A 24,828-nucleotide genomic window follows, 5' to 3' on the forward strand; every position below is an offset into this window, starting at 1 on the left:
GAGCTACAGCCTCCCCTTCTCTCCGCCCTCCCCACCCTAACCCTTCGCTTCGGCTTCTGAGGTGACCGATTACAGCACGGCCGTTAACGGCTCCCCGCTGTGGCCCCGCCCCGTTGCCCTCGCTGCCAGAGGATTGCTGGCCGTCCCTGCCACTCAGGGGCGCGCCCGTTGCCGCCGGCGGGCCACTCACCATCCCCGGGGGTGTGCGGGGTGGGGGGCGCCAGGCCCCTCGCTGGCCCGGGGTGGCAGCGAGGGGGGACCATGCGGCCGTCGAGCGGGATCGACCCGGGCTCCGTGTGGGCGCAGCGCCTCCGGCAGCTGGAGCGGCGGTTGCGAGTGAGCCCCGCGCCGCGGCGGCGGGAGGGGAGGCGAGGGGCGGGCGGTGGGGAGGGAGCCGGCCCGACCCGGCTTGGCCGCCCTGGCGGCGGGAAGCGCCTCGACCCCGCTGAGGGCAGCGGTACGGCCCGCCCCGCTCTCCCCTTTCCTGCCCCTTGCTGTCAAAAGTGTGTTTCTAGGCTTAATGTTTAGGCGAGAATCCTAGATACAGCAGCCTGTCAGTACCTGCAGGGGGCTACAGTCAGGGTGGGGAGGGACTCCTTACCAGGGAGTGTAGCGATAGGACCAGGGGTAATGGTTTTAAACTGAAAGAAGGAAGATTTAGATTGGATATTAGGAAGAAATTATTTATTGTGAGGGTGGTGAGACACTGGAACAGATTGCCCAGACAAGTTGGGGATGCCCCATCCTTGGAAGTGTTTAAGGCCAGGCTGGATGGGGCTTTGAGCAACCTGCTCTAGTGGAGGTGTCCCTGCCCATGGCAGGGGGGTTGGAACGAGATGATCTTTAAGGTCCCTTCCAACCCAAACCATTCTATGACGTGGCAGGCAGATCTGATATGGGGGAGAGGCTGCTTTCGCCTAGGACTGGTTTAGAAATGGGGTGTCAGAGCTGTGATCAGTTTCCCCAGCCTCACGCCGCAGGGCAGGATGGCGACCAGCTGATGGCAGCATCCCTGTGGGGGAATGGTGTTGCTGCGTCACCATTGCAGATCTCTCACAGTGCAGCCTTGGAAATGGAAATTCATGTGGTTATTTATAAATAAATAAAATAGCACTTCTCTAACGACCTGGAAAACATCAGGAGATGGTTTTATAAAGCAAAAGCAGTTAAAATTTTGTATGTATGCATTTCCATATAAGCAAGCAGAGTCACAGGAAGTATAAATAATCATGGAATATTAAGAGTTTATCCTAATTTTTTTGTGCTTGTAGGCAGATATCGTGCTGAGGAGATTGGGGGTACATAGTCCTTTGATTTTGGAAGGCGGAGAAACAGAAGAATGTAATAAAACTATTATAACGAAATAACGTTCATCAGACTCGTATTTATTTCATTTTTACTTTTGTGGTTTTGGGTGGGTTTTTTTCCTTAGGCCAAAGAAGAAAGAATAGTTGTCCTGGAAACTGAAAATGCTGCTCTTCACCTAAAACTTGCAGAGGTAACTATTGTTTGTTTTTCCAGAAAGAATTCTTAGGATAACAGAAAAAAAGGACACTGAAATCTGCCTTCTTATTTTCAGGGTTTGCGCTCTTTATCTTTACCTGTTGGGGAAATCTGTGAAGGGATTAAGGCTCAGAAGTTTTTTTGTTGTTTTTTTTTTTAATCAGCAATAACAATAGACTGATTAAGTAACTAGAAGCTGACATACATTTAAATAATTGCCATTGTTTTAGATCAGCAAAAGGGAATCGAGGGAACAACTCTGCAAGCATTAAATATGGAATATTGCTTTCTGGTTACAGGGAAAATGTTTGTCTGGTAGACAAGGGTGGATTTTGAAGGAGTACGTTTTAGACATAATCAGGATCATCCTTTAAAAAGGACTATTCATAGAGTGCAGGAAAGACATTTTGTTTTGAGTAGACTTACCAAAGATGCCCTATTGCATGTCTTTATAAGCACTAGTGTTGCACTTGTCTAGAAAAGGCAAGGTACTGTTGCAGAAGCCAGTCACAGAGCACATAGCAACAACTGGATGCCCTCATTTCCTTATAGAATCCTTCTACAGAAGGATATATTGTTGCTAGACCATTATTGAAACAAGGAGCAGCCTGTGATAATATTTGGAGTCTTCTAAGGTAGGGTTTCAGAGATTTACAGAATTTTGAATGTTGATCTACGCTGCTAGACCAGAGCCAGCTGTGTTACTTGTGACAGAGCCTGTTGGCCAAGAGTTTTTAATCTGGGCTGAAACATTAAATGGTTGGGTGACCTCAGGAAAGCCATTTGCCCTCTCTGTGGGTTTGTTAACACCTGTGGATAAAAGTGGGTTTAACATTTTTCAAAACCTGACTAGAAGCAGATGGTACATCTGAAATAAGTTTTGCTAGGTACACAGAAGAATACTGTAATTGATTCTGAGAAAATGTTTCTATTGTTTTTGTTCTGCTTCGTAATATTTGCCAAAAATCTTAAATATTTCAGCTGGGTTTTTTTTTCACTCTCACAAACACAAGAAAAAGATTATTTAAGTCAGTAAGGTGCATTGGATGTAGGGAGAAGTTATCTGAGTATTAGATAATGAAGCCTTATTTTCCAAATACAGCACTGTTTCAGTTTATTAGAAAATGTGCTGAAAGATCCAAGCACCTACAGACACGAGGAGCATGGCAGTGTTTCCACCATCAGTCAGAAACAGCGTCAAATGAGTCGTGGAAATACTTTGCAATTAACCTTGCAGGGACATTCCTATTCAGGTGGTTATTTAAATATGCTTAGAAGACTTTCACTTCTCCAATCTGCAAACATTAGCTAAGCGCTCATGAAGTAGTTTTAGCTTAATTGAAGGGTCCCTATTAAAAAGAATACTAATTTTAATTAGATGAATTTAAGGTTGTGCAATGTTGCACCATATCTCCCAATGTTTCACCAGCAATGCTGGTGGAAAAAGCTTACTGCCCCAAGCTGTCAGTCACTGACCCTTCAGATCTGCTGGCGGAGCTGCCTGAATGATTGAGCTGTAACAGGTTCAGTCATAGTGACCAGGGTTAACGGAGGTCTCATTCTTAACTTGTAAAAGCTAATTGGATTTGTTTTGGCTGAAGTGAGTGAGCTTTGGAGACAAACTTATGAGGATAGCCATAAATTAGGATTTGCAGTGTAAATGTTTGTCTATAGGTTGCATCAGTCTAATAAAAAAGTTATCTCTTGCTGTAGACTTTCCCTTGCTTATGTCCTTAAGACAATCACAAATATCAGCACTGCCATTGTTTTCTGCAGCCCGGTATATTATTATCCTAGCAGCATATTGTGAGGGTTGTTACTGAATATAAGATATCAGATTATTTCTCTGTAGACTTGCTTTTGCCTACTTGGAAATGCGTTTGTCTACCTGCACTTGCCTTGCTTTTGTTTGTAGTCCTTGAGGTCCTGATCCTGCTGTCTTCCAGACATAAAGCCAAGTCTGCCAGAATGGATCCGATTGGAGAAGACTATAGTAGCTCAGTTTCACTTCTGTTTGTAATAAAACTGACTATAAAAAGTTTTATAGTCAGTTTTTGCTTTTCATGCATGAGCACAAATTTGCAAGTTCTGGTGTACAAAAAATTCTGATGAATGCTAAAACTATTTTAATGGAGAAAGCCTGAAAACCAAGGCAGCCTTTGCAATAAAGATAAACTTGATAGTGGAAGCGATGAGAGGTTGACTGCAATGAAAGTAGAATTGACAATTCTGCTTCTACTGTCCGTGTTGAGAAAAACAGGGGAGTCGGGGGGAACCTGTACAGATGGTGAAAAACGCATTAGATGTTAAAACAAGGTTTTAACTAGTTTAAGCTTATTTAACGGTAAGGCTTGAGTGCTGCAGTTCCTTATATATATGCTTAACTTTTCACATGTGATTAGAAATGCTAATTCTGGTGATCTACTTGTACGCATTTTTGTCAAGGATGTTTGTAAATATTGCATCTGAGTTACATGAGTTCAAAATCTTCAGAGTAAAAGAACACACAAACACATAGCATTAGTCTCAATTTCTGGGATTTTAAAGTCTAACAAAAAAATGAAAGTTCTTTTAAAATAATCTCTTCCTGCTATTTCTTCTCCACATAAGAACTTTTTATGTTAGTGATGAGGTGTTGTATAGCTGTGCAGGACCTCAGGTTACATTCGTAAATAGAAGGTGCGTGCTTTGTGAAGGTGAAAAAGCCACATGAGAAGGTTAGTTTAGATAAGTGAAATACTTTTCTTGGAAAATATAATCTTTTTTATATTCTGACAGCTCCAGGATATTGTATTGTTGTTCTTGCAGATGTCATCTGTCGTTAAACTGTCGAAAATTAAATGTTTCCTTTTTACCTATTGTTATCCTATGATTGGAATTAAATCAAACCCATTTTGTGAGTAGATTGAGCTCTTTCATGTTGTTATACTCAGCTATGCTTTGTTAGTTTAAATACCAAGGAACTGCAGTCACATAATTTATGGCCTGAATAAGGTAGGAGCTTAGTCTGTGCTTAGAGCAAGTGCATTTCAAAAGTAAGGAAAGAGGCTATTAGTACTGGTTAAGGAATGACAGATGTCAACAGGTTGTAAGAGAAAGTAGGTGAAGAATTTGCAGCTCATTTTACACACCAAGACTGTCAGCAAATGATTAAAAAGCAGTTTTTAATATGATACAGATTCTGCTATATTGCAGAATTTCACAAATACTATACAAAGATTTATCTTTTGTGTGCTTGCCTGTAGATATTTAAGGTTGCACAATTTCTATTTTCCTTTTGATTTCAACATCTCAAAAAAAATTTGGCCATAAAAATTTCTTTTGCATAATAGGGAATTTTAGATTATTAGAAAGCACTCTTTTCCACATCCTTTAAAAATTGCTTTGGTTGCTTTGATCTCCAAAGACCCAGCTTAGTACTTTATTGGTACAGTTTTGCACCACTGCAACTCTCCCGGATGTAGTGGAGTCGGTGTTGGCAGGAAGTTAGAGCAGTGAGCACTGAGTTGGGGGCTGTGTATTACCAGCTGCTTCAGCACTTTAGCAGTTAACACATGTATGTGTGACCTCTTTCTGTTTCATGTCCTTTCAGAGAGCTTTCTGCATTAAATGTAGTTACCAGAAGACACTCAACCAGCCCTTTTCCATAAGTGAAAGCCCAGTTTTAACTATTTAGATCCACCTCAAGCATAAGTAAGGGGTTTTAGGTTCTGCAAAAGCATTTTAGTAACCTGATGCTGAGGTTTACCACCCTAAGGAAGAAGAATATCGTGATGTTAGCAAGGTACCTTGAGATGGTCGTTCATGTGACTCAGAAAAAGGTAAAAGCAAAGAAATGATGTATTTACAGCATCACATGTAATCAGATAGTTGAGTTACAAATGTTTACAGGGATGAAGGGGACAGAATGCAACAGAAAACATGAGCACTTTAAAGTGATTTTTAAGGTGATTTTTTTTTTTTAACAGTATCAAGGGTTTGCCAGAAGAAGTACTAATGAAGTATTGCAGCTCTACTCTGCTCATGGCCAGCAGCAGAAATTGCAGAGGAGTTCTGTTGTAACCCGGCTGCATGGAACAATAAAGGTAAAGACCTTTAGTAATAATGTAGGCATAATCTATGCCCTAAACATTTACATGCTTATCAAATATAGTAAAACCCAGAAAATGGTCAGATATGAACTTGGTCTATGGCTTTATTGTATTCACAGCAGTGCTTGCAGGGAAATGTAGCAATGCCTGAATTAGCTTAAAATATATAGTGGTTTTGTTGCAATAGGCTGCAAAGTCATCTTCCTGACTATGATACCTCACCATAATTATTTGTGTGGTGGTTATATTGATTCTTCCTTAACTGCTGCTTTGTGTCTTCATAATGTATTTTTTCTTCTTGCTGAGAAGAGGCTTAAGAAAGACCTGAAGAGCCTTCGTTCATTTGCTCTTGAGCTTTCAAAAGAATTTCAGCATCAAAGCAGGACTTATCTCTACCAAGTTTTGACAGCAGTCCGAGAGATACAGCTGCAAAATGAAGCAATGCAAAGTAAGGCTCATTGCACTTACATTTCAAAAGTGTAACATCAACAATGTCATTGTTAAATGTTAGTAACATTGAAAGGTTGAGTTTGATTTTTAAGAAATATGTCACTGAAATTGTAGCGCTTGTTTTTTGTTTGATGTTAGATCATCAGGGAGTTCTGAAGTGTTAGAGTGCAAAAAACTCTGAGTGATCATTTAGATTTAGCTTTTGTATTGAATGCAGCTGCTACTAGACTGCTGAGTTGGCTCAGCTGTAACATTTTTAATCTGAAGTTTTCAGGCTTGCTAACTTGACTATTTTAGAATACCTGAATAAAGCATGTGTTGCTTTACCTGAAATTTATCTGCTTTTAACTGTACCGGAAAAGGACTCGGGTGATTTCAGAGATTCCTGAAAATACTGTCTGAGATTAGGACAGATTAGGACAGGACTCATGTCAATAGCAACAAGCAGCATTCTCAGTGATGGGTGTTTGCAGAACTTGTCCCTGTATGTTATATACTAAGGTATCATTAGAGTTGATTTGATTACTGTATTATTCATGTAGAGAAAATGCTTAATCAAGTTGTCTTTAAAATGGAAGAAAACAAAGTGGAAAATTAACCCTAGATGAAGATGAATGTTTCCCTTATTGAAGGAAGGGGCGAAATCAACAGATAGGAGGTTGGATTCGGCACTTGAGCTGTTGTGGTATAAATAAATAGTAAATATTCCTTATGAGCCTTGCAAATTTCTGTTGACTGTTCTCAATTTGCACTTTGTGGTGTGTTTTTCTATAAAATCATAACCAGGAGAAGCTTCCTTGCCTGTAACAAAACAGTGTGTTGGTACTTAGGTGGATGACTTACGTTTTTAATTTGGTCACTTTTCAGTTCTCTGTCAAATGTTTTAGATGGAAATTCTATTGTTAAGGTTAAATACAACAGTCAAAATTGCCATCCTTAAATTACATATAATCTTTTGTAAACAGAAAGCCCAAACTATGTGTTCTGTAGACAATATATGTTGTCAGTTTAATCCTAAAATAGAGATTGAAAATGAGAGAGAGAATTACAGAAGAAACATTCAAGTAGGTTAATTTCAAGGCAGTAGTTGACATGCAGCAAACTATAAAACTTTCCTGTAATAACTGAGTAGTCCCTTGCTTAGAAATATTCATTCACAGTCTGAAAACCAGGCAATTGCCATCTTTACCACTGAAATTTAAATAGCAGTAATTCATAAAAGAGAGAAGTGCCGTTTATTATAGGCCTGTTTCCCTGATAAACAAAGCTGCTGTCATTTTAGCAAAAAATACCATGCATCTGAATGCAAACGATACTACCGAGGCAGATGCAGTAATTCAGCAGACTTCTGGAAGGGTAGGAATTTCTATAGATTTAAAATTACTTTTTAGGTTGCCTCACCAGGCAGGTATTACCAGAAAAAGGAAACGTGAGTATCTGTGCATGCAGAACATATTTTCAGGGAGGGGACACCACTGTTGTCACTGCTTGGCAAAGTGGTGGGTACTAAGGAGCAAAATCTGTCCCAGTGAATACGTGACAAAGGAATTGCTACAGCCTACTGATGTGTTTTGTGAAAGCTGCTGCGGCCCAGTGGCTTAGATATCCTTTGTGGTTCCAGGACACTTTCTGTCTGGGGTGGGGAAGAGGAAAAATTGGGTAAGGAGCTTATTTCCCACTTAGTCCATATGCTAGTACTTAAGTGCTGTGCTCCTCTTGGAGAAAGCTGAGCTCTGTACTATACTGCTGACTTGTACTTATGGAATGTGGATTACCATCATCTTTTACCCTCAGCTCACAGCAGAATCTCACCAGCTCCGCTGCCTTTGGAAAGCCTTTCCTTCTTAGGGTAGAGTAGGGGAGGAGGAGAGGGACCTTGTATCCAGCAAGAGAAATATTGCAGCAGCTGAAAGCCACCTGAGGCTATAAAGCACAGCTGAATTCAAAAGAAGTTTTGGAATTAAGTCTTGTTACATTAAGTCTTATCTGAGAAGGTATGGTCAGATTGACCTCCTTTTTAAACTGGAATCTAGTGTGGAAAGAAACACTAAAAACCCTAGGGAACTATGGGGACAGCTACACATCGTATCTGTGGTAGGCTGTGGCTATGCTAGGTTATGCTGCTCCTGTTGTTCATGTCCCTGTCATGGACCTTTCCATTATGGTAGTGTAACTCTATGTGTGACCACACAAAACAGATCGGGAAGCTGATCCAGGACAGAAATTACTCCTCAAGGATTGCATTTAGACCTCCACCTGACTGTAGAAGCACTTGTGCAAGCAGAGCGGAAGGTCTGGTGCAGCACTGAATGGGAAGGAAAGAAAAGCTCCTTAACGAGGACTGTCAGTTAAAGAAATGTTACAATCTTGAACATGTTTGAAAGCAATACTCTTTTGCAACCATTAGTCTGGTTATTGATAGAGATCCTACCTGTGCTCAGTGACATTTAAACAGAAAAATCAGCATTACCGGCTCCCAGAAACTTTCTGTATAGATTGATGAGATGGGCAAAGCATGAGGGAAAGGGATGTCTGTAATGGCTGCAGGCATGTAGTAGCTACTTCTCTTGAATAATGAAGAGTGGGTGATTAGTGTTTTAAAAAACAGATGCACCCAATGGCTGCCCCTGGGGTATGGATCAAAATGTAACTTCTGAATAGCTTGCAGCTCATGCCAAGTAGAAAACTAGGAAAATGTTAAGTAAGCGTTTATAACTATATAGCTCCACTTTCAGAAAAATTAGGTTTAGAAATAATTTCTGCATTAGGAAACTTGCTTCGTGAAGCTTGTATTCAAGAAGTGTTTCTGTGCTGCACATAAAGATTTATAGAAGATGGACATTGAACTGATGGTTCATTTTCACAAATATCAAAATACCTAAATGCAACAACTTGATTCATTTCTAGAGATTGTCACCTGTCTGCTCAAAAGCCCTGGTGTCAAATAAGGATGCCCCAAGGCTGATTTCTGTTTTCACAGTCATCTTCACCATAGGAGGTCTAGTTAGAAAAAAAAATAATTGAGTAATTATGGCCTAAATTAACTGAAATTAGATCTGTAACGTCCAGTAGGCTTCTCAGAGTCCTCATGAAGAGACCACTTAAATATTGAAACAAACTAGTAATTTATTTTTTTTCTTTTAAGGGTGGAAGAATGGAAGAGTACTCTTAGCACCTATTGCTTTACTTTACTGCTTATTCCAGAGACTTCAAGAACTGAAACAAATTTATAAATGAAGATACTTACTGTGGAGATTACTTAAATAATCAATGGATTCCAACCTCATATTTTGAAAAATGATTAGGGGTCAGTGACTGTAAGATTAGGGTATGGGTAACCTATTAGGTACCAGATTAGGTATGATTAGGGGTCAGTGACTGTAAGAGTAATTTTTGCCAATTTATTGTAACATATTTGCATGTGATTCTCCAAACCAAGACATACTAGTGTTACTCCACATACAGGATGCAAGAAATGGATTCTTCGTTGTGAAACTCCTAGACTTTGATTCCACAACTATTTACAGTGTTTCCGCTGCATGCATGCGCTCGTGGAGGAGCATTAGGAGCTGGAGGTGAACAGCGTGGGTATTACAAAACTAAGACCTGAGAAATCCCTGGTGTAAACAAATAGCGCTTGAAGTTACCTGATTTTAGTGTATAGCAGAGAGCATAAATCATATGTATGACATACTGAGACTTTAAGTCTGTTCCTTTCTTTGTAAGGTAACACATACTGAGGCTAGTGGCCATCCTGCTAACTCAGCTTTCGGACCATGGTTTTGACTGGTTGATACTCTACATCTTCAAACAAGCAAGTTTGCTGATGATACCAAACTGGGAGGTGTGGCTGACACCCCGGAGGGCCGTGCTGCCATCCAGCAAGACCTGGACAGGCTGGAGAGCTGGGCAAGGAAGAACATCATGAGGTTCAACAGGGAAAAGTGTAGGGTCCTGCACCTGGGGAAGAAGAATGTTAGGCACCAATACAGGTTAGGTGTGGACCTGCTGGAGTCAAGTTCTGAAGAGAAAAATCTGGGGGTCCTGGTAGACAGAAAAATGACAATGAGCAAGCAGTGTGCTCTTGTGGCCAGGAAGGCCAATGGAATCCTGGGCTGCATAGGGAAGAGTGTGGCTAGTAGGTCGAGGGAAGTCATTCTCGCCCTCTACTCTGCACTGGTGAGGCCACCACTGGAATACTGCATCCAGTTCTGGGCTCCCCAATTCAAGAGGGATAGGGAACTACTGGAAAGAGTCCAGCGAAGGGCAACGAGGATGATTCAAGGATTGGAGCATCTCCCTTATGCAGAAAGGCTGAGAGAGCTGGGACTCCTTAGCCTGGAGAAGAGAAGGCTGAGGGGAGACCTTATCAATGCTTATAAGTATCTGAAGGGTGGGTTGAAGGAGGAGGGAGCCAGACTCTTTTCAGTGGTTGCCAGTGAGAGGACGAGGGGCAACGGGCACAAGTTGGAACATAGGAGGTTCCACTCAAATATGAGAAGAAACTTCTTTACGGTGAGGGTGACAGAGCACTGGAACAGGCTGCCCAGGGAGGTTGTGGAGTCCCCTTCTTCGGAGATTTTCAAGACCCGCCTGGATGCAGTCCTGAGTAACATGCTCTGACATGCTCTGGGCAATCCTGTTTCGGCAGGGCAGTTGGACTAGATGATCTTTATGGTCCCTTCCAACTCTAAAAATTCAGTGAAACTGCTCACTAATTGCTGGGGAGATTGATATCCCACTGGGGTTTCTGAAAGCTTCCTTTTTACACAAGTTTGCAGTGCCATCTGGGATGTATGTTTGTTGGTGTAATTGCTAATGTAATTGGGCTGAAATAAAATAATTTGTAAAGTTAGAAGGCTTTTATAATGACCCATATTGCTCTCTCCAGTTTTGTGGAGGAGGCTCCCTGAGGTTCAAAAGATCAGTGTTTTTTATGAAATCCTACCCATGAGGTGAGGGCACCTATCTTAAAGGGGAACCTTATAGCTGTGTACAGGATTAGTAGCACAAGGCTAAGTGATAGATTCATGCCAGCTAACATTACAAGAAGTTAACCTAACAATCCGCAAATACGGCATGAGCCTTGGCAAGTGACAGCACCATCCAGAAGCAGGTTGCTTCAGGTTTAGGTTTCAGGCTTTGCTGACAGATAACATTACTCTAACTAAATGGACACATTTGAACTGCCTTTAAATACTTTGTCTTTTTGAGTGTTTTTCAAGATTTCATATGTATACCTGTGGTAATTATCTGTAACTTTGCATAGCCATTTCATAGCAAGTATGGTGGGATTTTTCAGAGGTGTCTTAGTAAATCAGGAACTGACCTTGCTAATTTGTTCAGTAGAAGTTAAAAAGGTATATGCTTATATGTCATGAGGTGCTACCAGAAAATTCCTTTTGTAAAGTCACAGAATTTCGTTCTTTGAAACAGCTTTCTGCTTCCAGTGTTTCAGATAAAAGCTTTTGATCTTGAGCAGTCTCTACAAGAGGTAACAGAGAGATATGAGAAAGAAAAGCAAAAGAGGAGAGCTCTACATAACAGCTTAGTTGTAAGTATCTTTAATGACAGGACACTTTCTTATTTTGTTGTAATTATGCCCATAATTTCCTTACCAATAAAAGTAACGAATATACTTTTCATGGATATATCACTTCCTCCAGCTGTCTATATAAGTACCATTTTTTGCTGAGGCACATTTGTCTTAGAATAAGCCCCAGCCCATTATTTTTTACACAAGTGTCTTCTGAATGCAGTCCTGGAGTGCATTGCACTAAGGAGTATCATCCATTTTGAACAGCGAACAAAACTTGAGTTTCTCTATACTCTTGTCTAAAATTGCAGCTTCTGAAATTGTTTTAGAATTCTTGAAATGATTAACTTGAAATTACAAAGGGGTCTTCTCTTATTTTCACAAATATATCTAGCTGTATCCTACTCAGTGATTACTGATGCTTCATTCAGGATTAATTTTTTTCCTTTTTGTGCTTCACTCTTCCTGCCAGCCTCCCCAGATGACTAGTTTTGGGTTGCCTGATTCTGGACCTGAATTTTAGGAACACAAGCCACCTTCAAACAAGATTCTTTTAACTTTTTCTACCTGGGATAATGAAGCTCTTTCTTTGTTATAGAGTACTTACCTTCCAAAATCTGCCTAGTGTTGCAGTTGACTGAAAAGATGTTCCCCAAGGCACAGGGCAGTTAATGCCAGTGGTCACTAGTCATCACAGGCAACCTGTTCTCACTAAGACAAAATGAGAAGAACTGACCACCAGTAAAAAGGAAGGAAAAACACCACATTAGTTAGTTAAAGTGAAGTCTAAAACAGCCTGCAGAGAAGAACCAGTTACTGACTTTTTAGTCCTGTACGAACACACAGTGGAGAGGAAAAGGTATAAAATGTCTTATATTCCACATCTTTATCAGGGCTGATGAAAGAGAAATGGAGTGTGTAGCCTTGTCTGTTGAGTTAATGCAGGTGTCTGAAGAAGCTCAAGTAAAGAGGAAGGAGACTGAAGAAGGGAAAATGGCTTTATTGAAGGCCTTTATTTTTTTCGTATAAACCGGAGAGAGCTATACCATTGCAGAGCTCTGAAGAGCTCATACTTCCTCAAGTACTTTCTCGTAACTTCTCAAGAAAAATGATATTTTTCTCTCTACAGAGTCTAAGGCTGTGATGTTGTAAATACCTGTTCTCTTAAACGCTTTCATGTGTGCTTCACAAATTCCAATGTATTTGTCCTCTCAGTAATTTATGTTAAATGCATCTTAATATTCTAACCCTAGGAACTGAGAGGAAATATCAGAGTCCACTGCAGGATTCGACCATTACTACCTTTTGACACTGCTGCTGGACATTCGATATCACAGGATAGGTAATTTATTTTTGCTGTGTTAGATCTTAGCTACTCATAATTAATATACAAAGAAAACAATAGTTATATATGTGTGAGAACAACTGCGTTCCTGATTTTTCTGGTTTTATGTGTGTGGGGAGGTGATGATGGTATCATAAAAACTACTTGCTGTTTCCTTTTCTCTTGCCTGCTAAATTGGCTTTAGCCAATCTTATCCCTCTAAAAGTCTGTCCACCCAAATAGAAAGCCGTAGCTGTTCTGCCAAACCAGGATTATCCCTGGCTTGGCAGAATTAACACAGCTGCAATCAGTTTAGAGTATATTCACTATGCTATACAAATTCTGTGATAAGGTAATGTAATAACTGTCAGAAGTTGTGGGTAGAGAAAGACACTGAGCATTACAGTTGTTTTGTAATGCTATAGAACAGATTTGCTGTCAGCACAAACACTGCTGTAATTCTATTTCAGTGTAATTTGGCTCTGCATCCCTAATTTATAATACACTTACTGTAACTGAAGTGTCAAAACATTCCAAGGTCCAAAAGGAAAAGAGGGATTAGATGCAAGTATGTACTATAACAAGCTGAATTCTCCATAGATGACTAATGTGAAAGAAGGTAGGGATTGAAACATACACAAAGAAAGAAAGAAGGGGAAAACTAGGTGGGTGGCTAGAAACCAGTAACACTATCATGTGCCCTATCAGTAAATAACTGATTTGGGGCTTTATTTTACTTTTGCCGGCTGGTAATTCTAAAAGAATATATTCAGTGTTTTAAAGTTTATTCATTTTTGGCAAATCTTTAAAAAAATATAGAATTGTTTTAATTAAAAAACCATCAAAAATAGCAGACAAGAAATTTCAAGGAGCCTGAAGGGGAAACTTGCATTAACCTGTGCTAGATGTACCTGGGAAGGAACCCACTCGCTGTTCTTGTTGCTGTATGGACTAGCGCAATCAGGTGCTGAATTGCAGTGTAAAGCAGCATGGACTGGGCCAAACAACTGTTAAGACTAACTTTTCTTAATACATCAAAAAGTAATTTAAATAAAAGTTAGTTGTAAAACTAAGGACTGATTCTCAAAACACTTACGCACATGAGAGAATTTATACACGTCAGCAATCCCAGTCAGGTTTTGGACTAGTAACGGGTGTGAGATTGGGGGCAAATACCTAAAAAGAGGGTTTTTCACTTTAATGTTCCAAAGTGAAAGCCTCTTGTTACAAGCTCGTGTTACAATCTCAAAATAATAGAATGGTTTGCATGTGAATTCATCTTAATTGGGTTTGTTCTAAATTTCTTTTTTTTTTTTAAGCAGATTATTTTGCTTGATTGCACTTTAATTTGTTTTTTATTCACAATTAACTGTGGTGTTAGTATGTTCATGGGGTACAATAATAAAACCAATTCTGAAAGGTACTCTTCAGACAATGTGTAGTTCACAGACATTTTGAGCATTGATTTCTTGAGCTAAATGGAACATTCATGGTTTGAAAGGTACCTTTTTTTCCCTGTTGGCTTTTTTTTTTTCTTACAGGCAAAGAAACATTTCAGAAAAAGTGGCATATGCAGTTGATGATGTGAGTATTTGATGGTGAAATTCAAAAGCACATTCACAAATACTGGGAAGGAGAAACAAGAGGGACATGTGAACCATGGGTTTAAAAAAAAAATAATTAGGTACTTTCTTGTCAATCAGTGCCAAGCTTTGATCACCCACGGGTGCAATAGCAGGTGATTTGGGCTATTTTCATCCTGACTCTTTGTAGTAGCAATAGCTGGGAGCTTCTGCTGGTGCAGTCATCCATGAACCAGAGGTTGTGAGTTTGCAGTAGTCAAACCGCTGCAGACTTCCTGCAGTCAGTCCCTTTGAGCCGCTTGTATTTACTGTAACTATTTCTAAAATTATGTCGGGCTTTTTTGCATTTTATTATTGCAACACAACTAATGCATTAGGAGAGAAATATGATGTCTCATGAACCACAACAGCCTATGTGGTACTGCCGTCAAGCATGTTAAAGTGTTCTGGCTTAGATCCATCAGAGTAAGGAGCATGAGCGTTGAGGCTGCAAATCCGGATGACATTCCAGCATTAATTGAGGCCATTACCAAGGTATAAAATTTAAAAATGCACAGTAGTGTGAGCTGAGGTGAAAGTATTAACTTGGGTCTTAACTTTCTTAGCCACTGTAGTTCTTAGTTGGCTGCTTACTGTTACATGGTGATTAGCGAAATTCTCTTCTATAGCGTAGTACTTAGAATATTGCTGAAGTGACCAACAGTATGTTACGTTTAAATCTCCCAAATTACACCTTCATTAAGCAGATCTCAGTTGCATAAAGTGGATACTTAGAGAGATATATGTGCAGTTAGGAAACTAATCGAGCACATGAAGAGTCAGCTAACAAAGAGTAAATACGTGAGGAGATAAAAACAGGGACCTGTAATGGTAGACGTAGTTTTCTGGATGCTATGACCCATTTATTGTACTATAAAATGCTGTGCCCATTTCTGCCCTGCTAATTTTTATTGCATGAAGATGAAATTAGATAATACTTAGGTTTTGGATTGTTTCATAGAGATATCTGATACATTACAGTATCTATATGTTTACAGGCAAAGCAGTGTCTGCTTGCTTATGCAAATGCGAGGTTTAGTTTGCATGAAGCAGTGACCTGGTAACCATCAATATGTTAATCTGTCCTTGTGTTTTAAAGTCCTTATGAAATATGCCAGGAAAATAAATGTATGCGTGGACTTGATTGTAAAATGAAATTTGCAAGTTACTAACTTCCTGGTTTTGAAAAGCACAACATTGACTTCAAATGTTTATTGGTTTGCCTTGACATTTATTTGGTTAAGGCGCTGTCTAGTTTTGATCAAACACCTTAAGTCTTTGTATTAGTTTCTTGATACAATTTTTTTTAAAAGAAAAAAAAATATTTTTTGTTTAAAGTATCCAAGTTCGTGAAGGAGGATAAAAATACAACTGACTTTTTACAAAAAGCAGTCAGTTCAGACTAATCTAACAAAAGTAAGGAAAACAGTGTTTATTGCCTGCTTATTTTGCTTTTAACAACTAAAAGTGTTATGCTTGTGGCCAGGATAAATACGCAATTTTCAGATAAAATTTTTGGGCTTGATTTGTTATTGAGCTTTTAGTTACAGTCAAAGCTCCTATTTCTGGAAACAAGTTAACCATTTTCCAGACAAGTATTTATGATTTAAAGGAAATTTTAAGTCAAGGTGAGGGAAGGCTGTCTGTGTAGAGGTGCTGAGTTCATTAGTTTTGCTTTTTAGATCATGACTGTCTTTCCAGACTTTTCCCTGATAATACTTTAGATGTGTAACACGACCAAGCAGTTTTCTGCCATGATCATTTTAGAGCTAATGTTCATTAGAAAGCAGAGCTGCATTTGAGAACCACAGTCACAACACAGTCCAGGTGCCAGTTGCCAATACGTACTGGAAGCTAGGGTTGGATTTTCTGGAGAAGCTTCAGCTTGACATCATTCCCGGATTGTGCTGGAGCTCTAGTGAAATGCTGATCTGTCTCATCTATGCTACAACTTTGTCATGTTATAACTAGAATAGGGAAAATATCTGTCTCGTAGTGAAAGACCGTAACAGAAATTGCTGTATGAACTGGCTTTGCTTCTCTTCTGCCGGGAGCAGAAGAGAGCAGTGTTAAGACTTCCTTCAAACTGCCTGTAGACAGACAGAACTGACACTGGGACAGAATGACTGTGTATCTTTTTGTGAGACTAAGACTACATGAATTCCATGTAGTGTTGTCTTTGAGCGTTTTTTCTTTTCTTTAGGCATTTGTATCATTCCTCAAAAGACACATGATCTTTTCCATAATCTTGCTTATCTTGTCTAGAGAATCATTATTCTAAGTCTAAAAGAGGCTTAGGATTTTACTGGGTGTACAGAAGAGTATTTTGTTTCAGTTTTTGAGCAACTTTAAGATTTCTTTTTTCTTTCTTGTGTACGCTCATCTCCTCAGCCTAACCACTGTCTGAGCCTTTCTCCTGAAGCTTGTTGTGCAATAATGGTGGAGAGTGAGTACACACTATATCTGGAATTGAACTATTCCACATGGATTAGGACACTGAGCAGCGCCAATATTGTCACTGCCTCAAAAGAGGAGTAGATGAGGTACTAAAGGCTCAGACTGTTCTTGGTGGTGACAGGACAAGCTGAGGAACAGGCACAAACTGAACTACAGGAAATTCAGCGTAAACATGAGAAGCATGAGGGTAGTCAAACACTGGAACAGGTTGCCCAGAAAGGGTATCTCCATCTTTGGAGATACTCAGAACCTGACTGGACAACCTGCTGTAGCTGACACTGCTCTGAGCAGGTGGATGGCCTCGATCTCCCTAAGTCCCTTCCCACCTCGACAGTTCTGTGATTCTGGCCTAGGATCCCACCTGCTGCTTTTCTGTAATTTTGTCCATCTCTGGCAGGATGTGCCAGAGATACTTACTAGCTGTGTGCGCTAGTAAATCTAAGGGTTATGTTTGAATGAGTAGCCAGTTGTAGACACTTAAACGAGGTGGCTAATCACTCCAGACTCCCCTTGTGGTCACTGAAGAAAAGTAGCCACCTCCAGAGGTGAGGAGCAAGGTGAGGAGCAAGGTGAGGAGCAAGGTGAGGAGCCACCTCCTAAGATCTGAATTAAACTTAAAATATGTTTGTCTCCATGACTTTGTATGCACCTGAGGCACCTGCCATAAGTGTAACACCTGAAGTGATGTTTGAATCCAGCTTCCTTTGACACAGAGAAAAGAAACTGGCTGCCTCTATGTCATTAATTCCTTTCAAATAATTTTGAGAAGGTTGTCACTTGTGAGTAGTTGAGAAAAAGGGGATAGCAAAGAGGCTGCTCTGTGTATCAGGGAAGGTGCTCTTCAGGAATTCTGCTGTTTCTTCAAGACAGGACTGGGAAAACATGAATTAATACATCCAAGACCCTCCTTTTCTTGGGACATAATTTTGCAATAGGTCAGATGGATATAGCTATAGCAGTTGGAGTCATTATAGTTCCCCAGTTGCTTATCACCATCCCCAGGTAGAGATTTCTTTCCCTGGTGCTTACCCAGTGTGGGGGATCCTTTTAGCTGTCCATGTCAGCCTCAGTGCTATGTCAGCCCGTTGCACTGAAGTTGACAGTGAAACATGAGAAGCAGTCGCAGTGTCCCTGACATTGGCTCTGGTGTGGAGCGGTATTCTTGGGAAGGGGAGCATAGCCTTCAGCAGATGGTCAGTAACAAGCGATAAGAAATGATAATGACCACAACTGGATGCTGTGTTCATGTCTGTATCCACTGTTACATATAACTCACTAAAAATTATTTCTCTGCCTTACTGAATTTCACTTACTGAGCTGCTCCCCACTCTTGGTGAGTCAGGCTTGGGTGTCAGGACAGATTGTGAATATTTATGAAGTATCCTTTTCTCATTTCCATGATTCATATTGCCCTGAAAGAACTCAGACTGGGAGTATTCTGTGACTCCGGGGTGAAAAAAAGGTTCTTCAGTGTTCATGTGAGACAGCTGTATGGATTTCATAAGTGGTATTGACAGGGAAACCTGATGAGATTCTGTAGGCCACCAGCCGCGGTGGGTATGTTAGACCATACTGATCTGAGAAAGGCAAGTCATTGCCAATGCTCATATGAAACTTCTGCCTATTAACAATTCTTTATATTATGCAAATAGAATTTTTTCTGTTCAATTTCTCATGTAAGGGAAAGCAGGTCTGCAATTAAATTTGATATCTGAATCAGAAATGTGTTCCATAACTCTATATCCTTTTCCCTTTCGTGTTGGGTTTTTTTTGTTTTTTTTTTTTTCCCCCAGAGTCTGTTGGTTACTGATCCTACTGATCCTATTAAAATATCTGTGCCAGGCCATTTTGTAGGAAAGTGTACTCACTTCTGTAGTGCTGCTGGGTTTGCCAGTACTGGGCTGGGTAAGATTGCTCATTCTGTAGAGTAAGTGTTGTCATTGTTAGGCTGATAATGATACATTGGCCTTCTCCAAAGAGGAAGAAATACTTATAAACTCAAAACAAGAAATTTGATTTTTATAAGCCATTTGCATGCTGGACGTACTGTTATGCAATTCTTATTTGCTGAGCTCTTTACGACTTCGTTCTGTGTCAATACTCATTTGAAGGCCGTTAGTTCAGCACTCCGAGCTGCTTGTCTGAAGCACAGTAGGCATTTCAGCACTCCCATCAAATGCAGTGATGTGACTGCAGGTTGGTAAGCTAGAAAACCTCCTTAAATTTGATAACGTATTTTGTGTGCTAGTGAGCTTCCACCCAAATTGTTGTAAACCCCCACTTTTATATTTTTCTTTACTTTTCTCTGCAATTAAGCAACATACAACATGAGGAGCAGAAGGACACAGAAGTTGCTAACGTTAGGCATGCCAGGCTGCTGTGATTACACTCTGGTAGTAGTTTAAAGAGCTGCTTACATATCTGTCAGACTTACAAAACTACTATATAATTCATCTGGAAAATGGTTTCCACTAAAAACTCATGGAATTCTAGCAATTGTGCTAGTGCAGCTCTTTGTCACAGTTGTGGACTAGCATGTTATTCCATGAAATGTGCATCTTCTGAGCAGTTCTAGGCACAAATATATAATCTGAAAAGGCACCATGAAAACTGGCCCTATAATAAAAAAGGGCTTTTTTTGCCATTTTTTCTGCCTGTGGTGGCAGTTAGGGGGGGTGGGTTAATAGTTTCTGGCTTTCTAGGCATACAAGAAGTTCAGGTAAGGGCTTGGATCTTTCTTTTTTCTGACTTAAGTGCACATAGTTTGTGTTGGTTGTTCTTTAATAATATGAATGTGTTTTAAGATTCTTTCTTGTGGTCTTGCTAGTTTACAGGCTGTAAAGCCTCACATCTTGGTGACTGCTGGAGAAGGCCCTCGGACTTCATGATCCTTAATTACTGCTGTCACCTGGAATGTTAGAAATGATAACTATTTCCTTTTTTGTGTGCGTGTGCCTCAGATATTAACTGTAAGTATTTTGTTTTCCTCTTAGGAAACTGTCCTTGTAAAGTGTAGCCGTCCTGGTCATGCATCAATAAACAAGACTTTTCAGTTTGAGAGGTGAGTAGTCCTGCATAGCGATCTGCATTGCTGGAAGATTTGTATAGTGAAGGCTAATTTTATAGTAGGCATTGGTTAGAATTTAATGTTCACATTTTTTTATTTATGTGGTATTCACATTCTTCCCAGGACAGAATAATGCACTTCAGGATATAGATGACACACTTAATCTTCTCTCTTAGGCATATCAGTAGTCTTCACTAAGTTTGAAACCTGTGTAGAGACTTATTTGACCCTTTTCACAGTCTGAGTAGCTCTCGTGATCTTTGCAACATGTTGCAAGACAGCAAAATGTTATCCTTATTTTAAAGGTAAGGACTTGAGTTGGATTGCGTGACTTCACCATTAGACATACAGCATGACTGTGCCAGAAACTGGACTGAGGGCTTGGAAGACTTGAACCCGTCCTACTTTTAACTTAGAGTGAAAATGACCTGAACACAGACAGCAGGGTAGAGTAGTGGCATGTAAATCAGCAATCCCCGAGGGAAAGGCTGCAGTGTGACCACTTTATTTGTCAGATGCTCAACAATCCACATAGATGGGAGAGATTTTGAATGTACCAGCTGCGGTAAGGGTTTTAATTGGTGTTTGTGCCTTATGAGACACCAGAGTCAGTCTGTAGGACAGAAGACTGCAGGGAGTCAGGCTGAAAGGTGCCTTATGTTCTTTCAGAACGGAGCTGATCTGAATCTCTGCAAACAGGAACGAAGGTTTAAATTAAAACAAATGAGATCTCTGTGAATGAAGAAATACAAAATTTTGCCTCATGCCTTTTTTCTAATGCAAACTTTGCATCTATACATTGCAATGACTCGTACAGTATGCTCTTTACCCTGAACCGTGCTTCAAAATCCTCTGGAAACAACACATGAGGACAATTTCATGCTTCCTTGCTTGAAGGCAAAACTTGATTTAAAGTCACATGTATCCAACGTGAATTATGTGTCCTGGTTTAAACTTAAGGTCTGAGCCTGTTCAGCCCAAACTGCTGTAGGTTTGCTAAACATTGCCAGTCATTTCCCCTTTTCCTTGAGGCATCCTTTTCAGATGCTGCCTTTTTCTACTCGTGAAGACCGGGGACTGCTGTTGTGTAGGCCATCAAACAACTGAAAATTCCTGAGATAATGCAAATCTTGGGGATGCTTTACTGACCCCATAGGTTATAGTATTCCCTTGATACAAAGTATATGCAACCTCTCAAGGTACATGGCCCCCTTGTATGTCTGCTCAGCTACTTGAAGTAATTCCTTTCGGCCTCCAGTTATACCTAACGCAGCCATACCAGTTGAAGTACACGCAGAATAATGCTTGAATTCAACTCCGTAGAGCAGAACACTTAATGGTATTGATGCAGGACTTCAGAGGTGCTGTGACTCTGGATATGTGGTGTAGATCCTGATAATCAGGAAAAGGGTTAAAAAAATGTAAATCCCCCAAAGAATGCAGTTCTTTGGGAATGTTTTTTCAGTGTCCCAGCACAGCTCTTTTTTATAAACAGAAGAGCATATGGTTCTTATGAACTCAAAAATGTTTATTTTTTTTAGCAAAGTTTTATGGAACTAATAAATGTCAAAATATTTGATTTCAGCTCAGGAAGAAAATTCCAGCTTTCAGCATGTTATGCTTTTATAATTTTATTGGCGAATCAGTTAGCAAAATAAAAAAGCAGCTCAGAATTTTCAAGGTGAAATTAACATTAATCGCTACACAGGGACAAATCTGTCATCATTGTGGTAAAAATACACTGGCTTACAGGAGGAGATTCTCTGGATTTGCTGCATCTTTCATGGTCTCTAATTAAGTGGGTGTCCATGCTTCAGCCAGTGCTGTGATTACAGCGTAGCATAAACTAGTACAAGCTGACTTTAAACTACTTCATTGGGGTACTGGTAGCATTTCATAGAACCATAGAATACCAAGTTGGAAGGGACCTCAGGGATCATCTGGTCCAACATTTGAGCCACAGCAGCTAAGTAGTGGCAGTAAAACCCTTTTAGGAAGTTGAGTAAATATTTGGAGTAGTTACTGTAACATGGAGGCTGGTGCCTTTCCTCTGAATGGCTACCAGAACCTGAACCTGACACAGCCACAGCTGTACTACCTAGTGCAAACAGACTGCTAAGACTGGTTGATTCTAGCCCTGGTTGTGGTTGGTAGCAATCTGTTTGCTTTATTAGATAGCAAAACCCATCAACAACAAGTGAAGACAGTATGAATGTTCTCTTCTCTAAAATAACTTTTCAAGGTGGTTAGTTATTGGGTTTTTTTATGCAGTAGCTCTGAGATGTTTTGATGTATTAAGAAAAAAATACCATTTCAACACATATTGAGCTAGAGGCCTAGTTGGTTAAGATGGAGGACTTGGTGCTAATGAATATTTCATCAATTGCAGATGATAAATGAAGCAGAGAGAAGTGTTTGGAAGTGCTTTTGCTCTGTTATATTGACCTTGCAGATTTGATGTGCAGAGTTTACTGAAGCATATGTGTGTATGCATGCAAAGCAGGAATGGAGTATTGCTATTCAGTGTCTGTGTCCTCCCAGTACAAACTGTGCCACATCTCTGCATATTTGTTGGTTTCTCAGTGTAGTATGACAGCACATCAATGGAATGGCAAGATAAGCAGTATTTGTCCATCAAGCCAGACAAGTGCTCCTTTCCTGATTAAAGACAGCACATTTTCATGCAACTTACAATTAGACTGTGGAACACAATGCCACAGGATGTTACTCCAGGCCAAGAATTCAGCAAGATGCAAAAAGAAACTGAATACTAATTCTAGTAATATTTTTTTTGAAACAGAGATTCAACTCATATTTCAGTTTTGAGGCTAGTTTACAGTTTTTAAGGATTAGGATGAGGCACAGATTAATTATTGTGTTTCTAGCCACCATAGTGTTTCTTGCTCCTTCCTCTGGCTATTGTCAGAAACCTAACACTGAACTAAGTGGGTTGGCTCTAATTCTGTATCTGTTTATCAGTGATCCCTCTGTACAGTCTTATTTATGGAGAACATGAATACAAAAATGTACATTTGTGCAGGCTACAGACTGTAGTGGCCAGATCCTGGTCAAATATACAAAGAAGCTTGAGTAAACGCTAAAGACCACACTATATTTTAATTCAGTTAAATTTGTAGTATCATATGCAAGCTGTGGAATACTACTAAGTAAAGTGTGTTAGTATGGTATATACACAGGGAAGTAACTACGCTTTGTAATGTTTGCTGCTACCAAAATTCCTGTTTTTAATTAGTCATTTTGCTATAAGCTATAAAGAATACACACTGGAAAACAGAGCTAAACAAACAAAAACAATATCATAACAGAAAGATATCAGAAAAGGAAGCTTTTTCCAAAGATAAACATTCATACCTCAAATAGTTAAGTGTGGCTAATGACATTTATGTTTTAGATTCTGTTCATCTTGTATAAACAGTACGTGCTGCAGGCTGTAATCTTGAGGAGGCTACGTTTTTGGTGTGCTAGAGAAGAAATGAATGAGTTATGATGTCCACATTTTATGATCAGAATTTCCTCCCTTTGATTCCCTATTTTCAGGTCTTGATTTTATGTTGTACAAACTTGATTGAAAGGGTTGGAAGAAAAATTTCTTTGAAGAGCCCTGTGTTAGATTGGGTTTTTTTCCTGGAATTTGAAAAAAAGTATGCAGTTGTTTTAGACATCATTGTGTTGGCCCAAGGAATTGTACTGTTATTGCTCTTAGAAAAGAGGTGGAATAACTCATTCCATTTAATTGTCTTTCATTCTGTTTAAAATTTAGTCTGAAATCCACATCACAATGTGAAAGTCTTCCCTGGAGTGAGAAGTGTTCGTTTCAGAGTAGGTAGTTCAGCAGGGGGTGGGGGTGGGGGTGGAAATACCTTAGTTTGATGCTGCCCACAAAGACAGTGCATCCTTAAACATGACCCTCGGGGGCCTTCTGATTTCTGCTCTGCCACTGACTCTTCTGAGACAAGTCCTGAGGCCAGTTTGTAGCCCCTGTACCTCTTTTTTTCCCCAGACCTTATCCACATCTAAAGGCAAGTATAACCTGACCACTCCCTTCCTTAGTGTGACGCAAAGGAGACATGGGCAGCAGGGATATTTCACAGTCTGGTAGGTGGGAGAGAGTAACAGGGATCCAGGACAGCCTTAACAAAGACTCCCATCTGCCAGAGGGGCAAGCAGAAGGATTAGGATGAGACAGACAACAGCCGCTCCCAAAAAGTGTGCGAGAACCTTGATGTTCTAATTTTCAGTCCCCTGACATAGAAATGTTGGAAGGTCACAAGTTTAAAGTCACTGGCCTACATTTTCCCTAGTTTTTATTCTTGTATTGTGACAACATAGTTATATTTTTTCTTCAGTTAATCATTGCACTTTTCTCCTCAGAGTTTACAGTGCTTCGGAGTCTCAAGACATAGTGTTTGCGGACGTGGCCCCTTTGCTAACATCTCTCCTGGATGGGTAAGTTAAAAGGTGGCAGTAAGAAATCTAAAGGGCAATAATTGACTGAAATCCATTAGTTAAAAACAAATTACTTAATGGTGGTGGTCCTGTCAAGTTTTGTGGCTTTGCAGCTGCATTTTCCTGTTTTCTTTATACTCAACACCAATTGAATGTTGTTTCCCCACAGGAACAGTGAAAACACTGTTTTCTGTGAAAACACAGAAAAAATTGGGAGAAAAAAAAAAGTTTTTTTCTCTGGTCTTTTTCTGGCAAACTTAAGCATTGCTTCTAGTGGAGGATACTATCTTTTTTTGTGTTTTGGTAGGTTA

The 24,828-nt window shown here is 39.9% G+C and overlaps 1 protein-coding gene across 1 annotated transcript in view; it reads left to right on the forward strand.

Annotated features, from left to right (window-relative positions):
* The first annotated feature begins 261 nt into the window (after window positions 1-261).
* KIF25 (kinesin family member 25) overlaps window positions 262-24,828 on the forward strand; it is a 44,066-nt gene continuing 19,499 nt past the window's right edge. Inside the window, exons 1-9 of the mRNA XM_074169007.1 lie at window positions 262-336; window positions 1,433-1,498; window positions 5,472-5,588; window positions 5,904-6,042; window positions 11,495-11,598; window positions 12,834-12,922; window positions 14,446-14,488; window positions 19,977-20,044; window positions 24,443-24,517. Coding sequence (XP_074025108.1) covers window positions 262-336; window positions 1,433-1,498; window positions 5,472-5,588; window positions 5,904-6,042; window positions 11,495-11,598; window positions 12,834-12,922; window positions 14,446-14,488; window positions 19,977-20,044; window positions 24,443-24,517 — 776 coding nt within the window. The remainder of the gene's footprint in view (window positions 337-1,432; window positions 1,499-5,471; window positions 5,589-5,903; window positions 6,043-11,494; window positions 11,599-12,833; window positions 12,923-14,445; window positions 14,489-19,976; window positions 20,045-24,442; window positions 24,518-24,828) is intronic.

The sequence above is a fragment of the Numenius arquata genome, chromosome 2 (genome assembly GCF_964106895.1).
Source record: "Numenius arquata chromosome 2, bNumArq3.hap1.1, whole genome shotgun sequence".
In the NCBI taxonomy this organism is placed as follows: Eukaryota; Metazoa; Chordata; class Aves; order Charadriiformes; family Scolopacidae; genus Numenius; species Numenius arquata.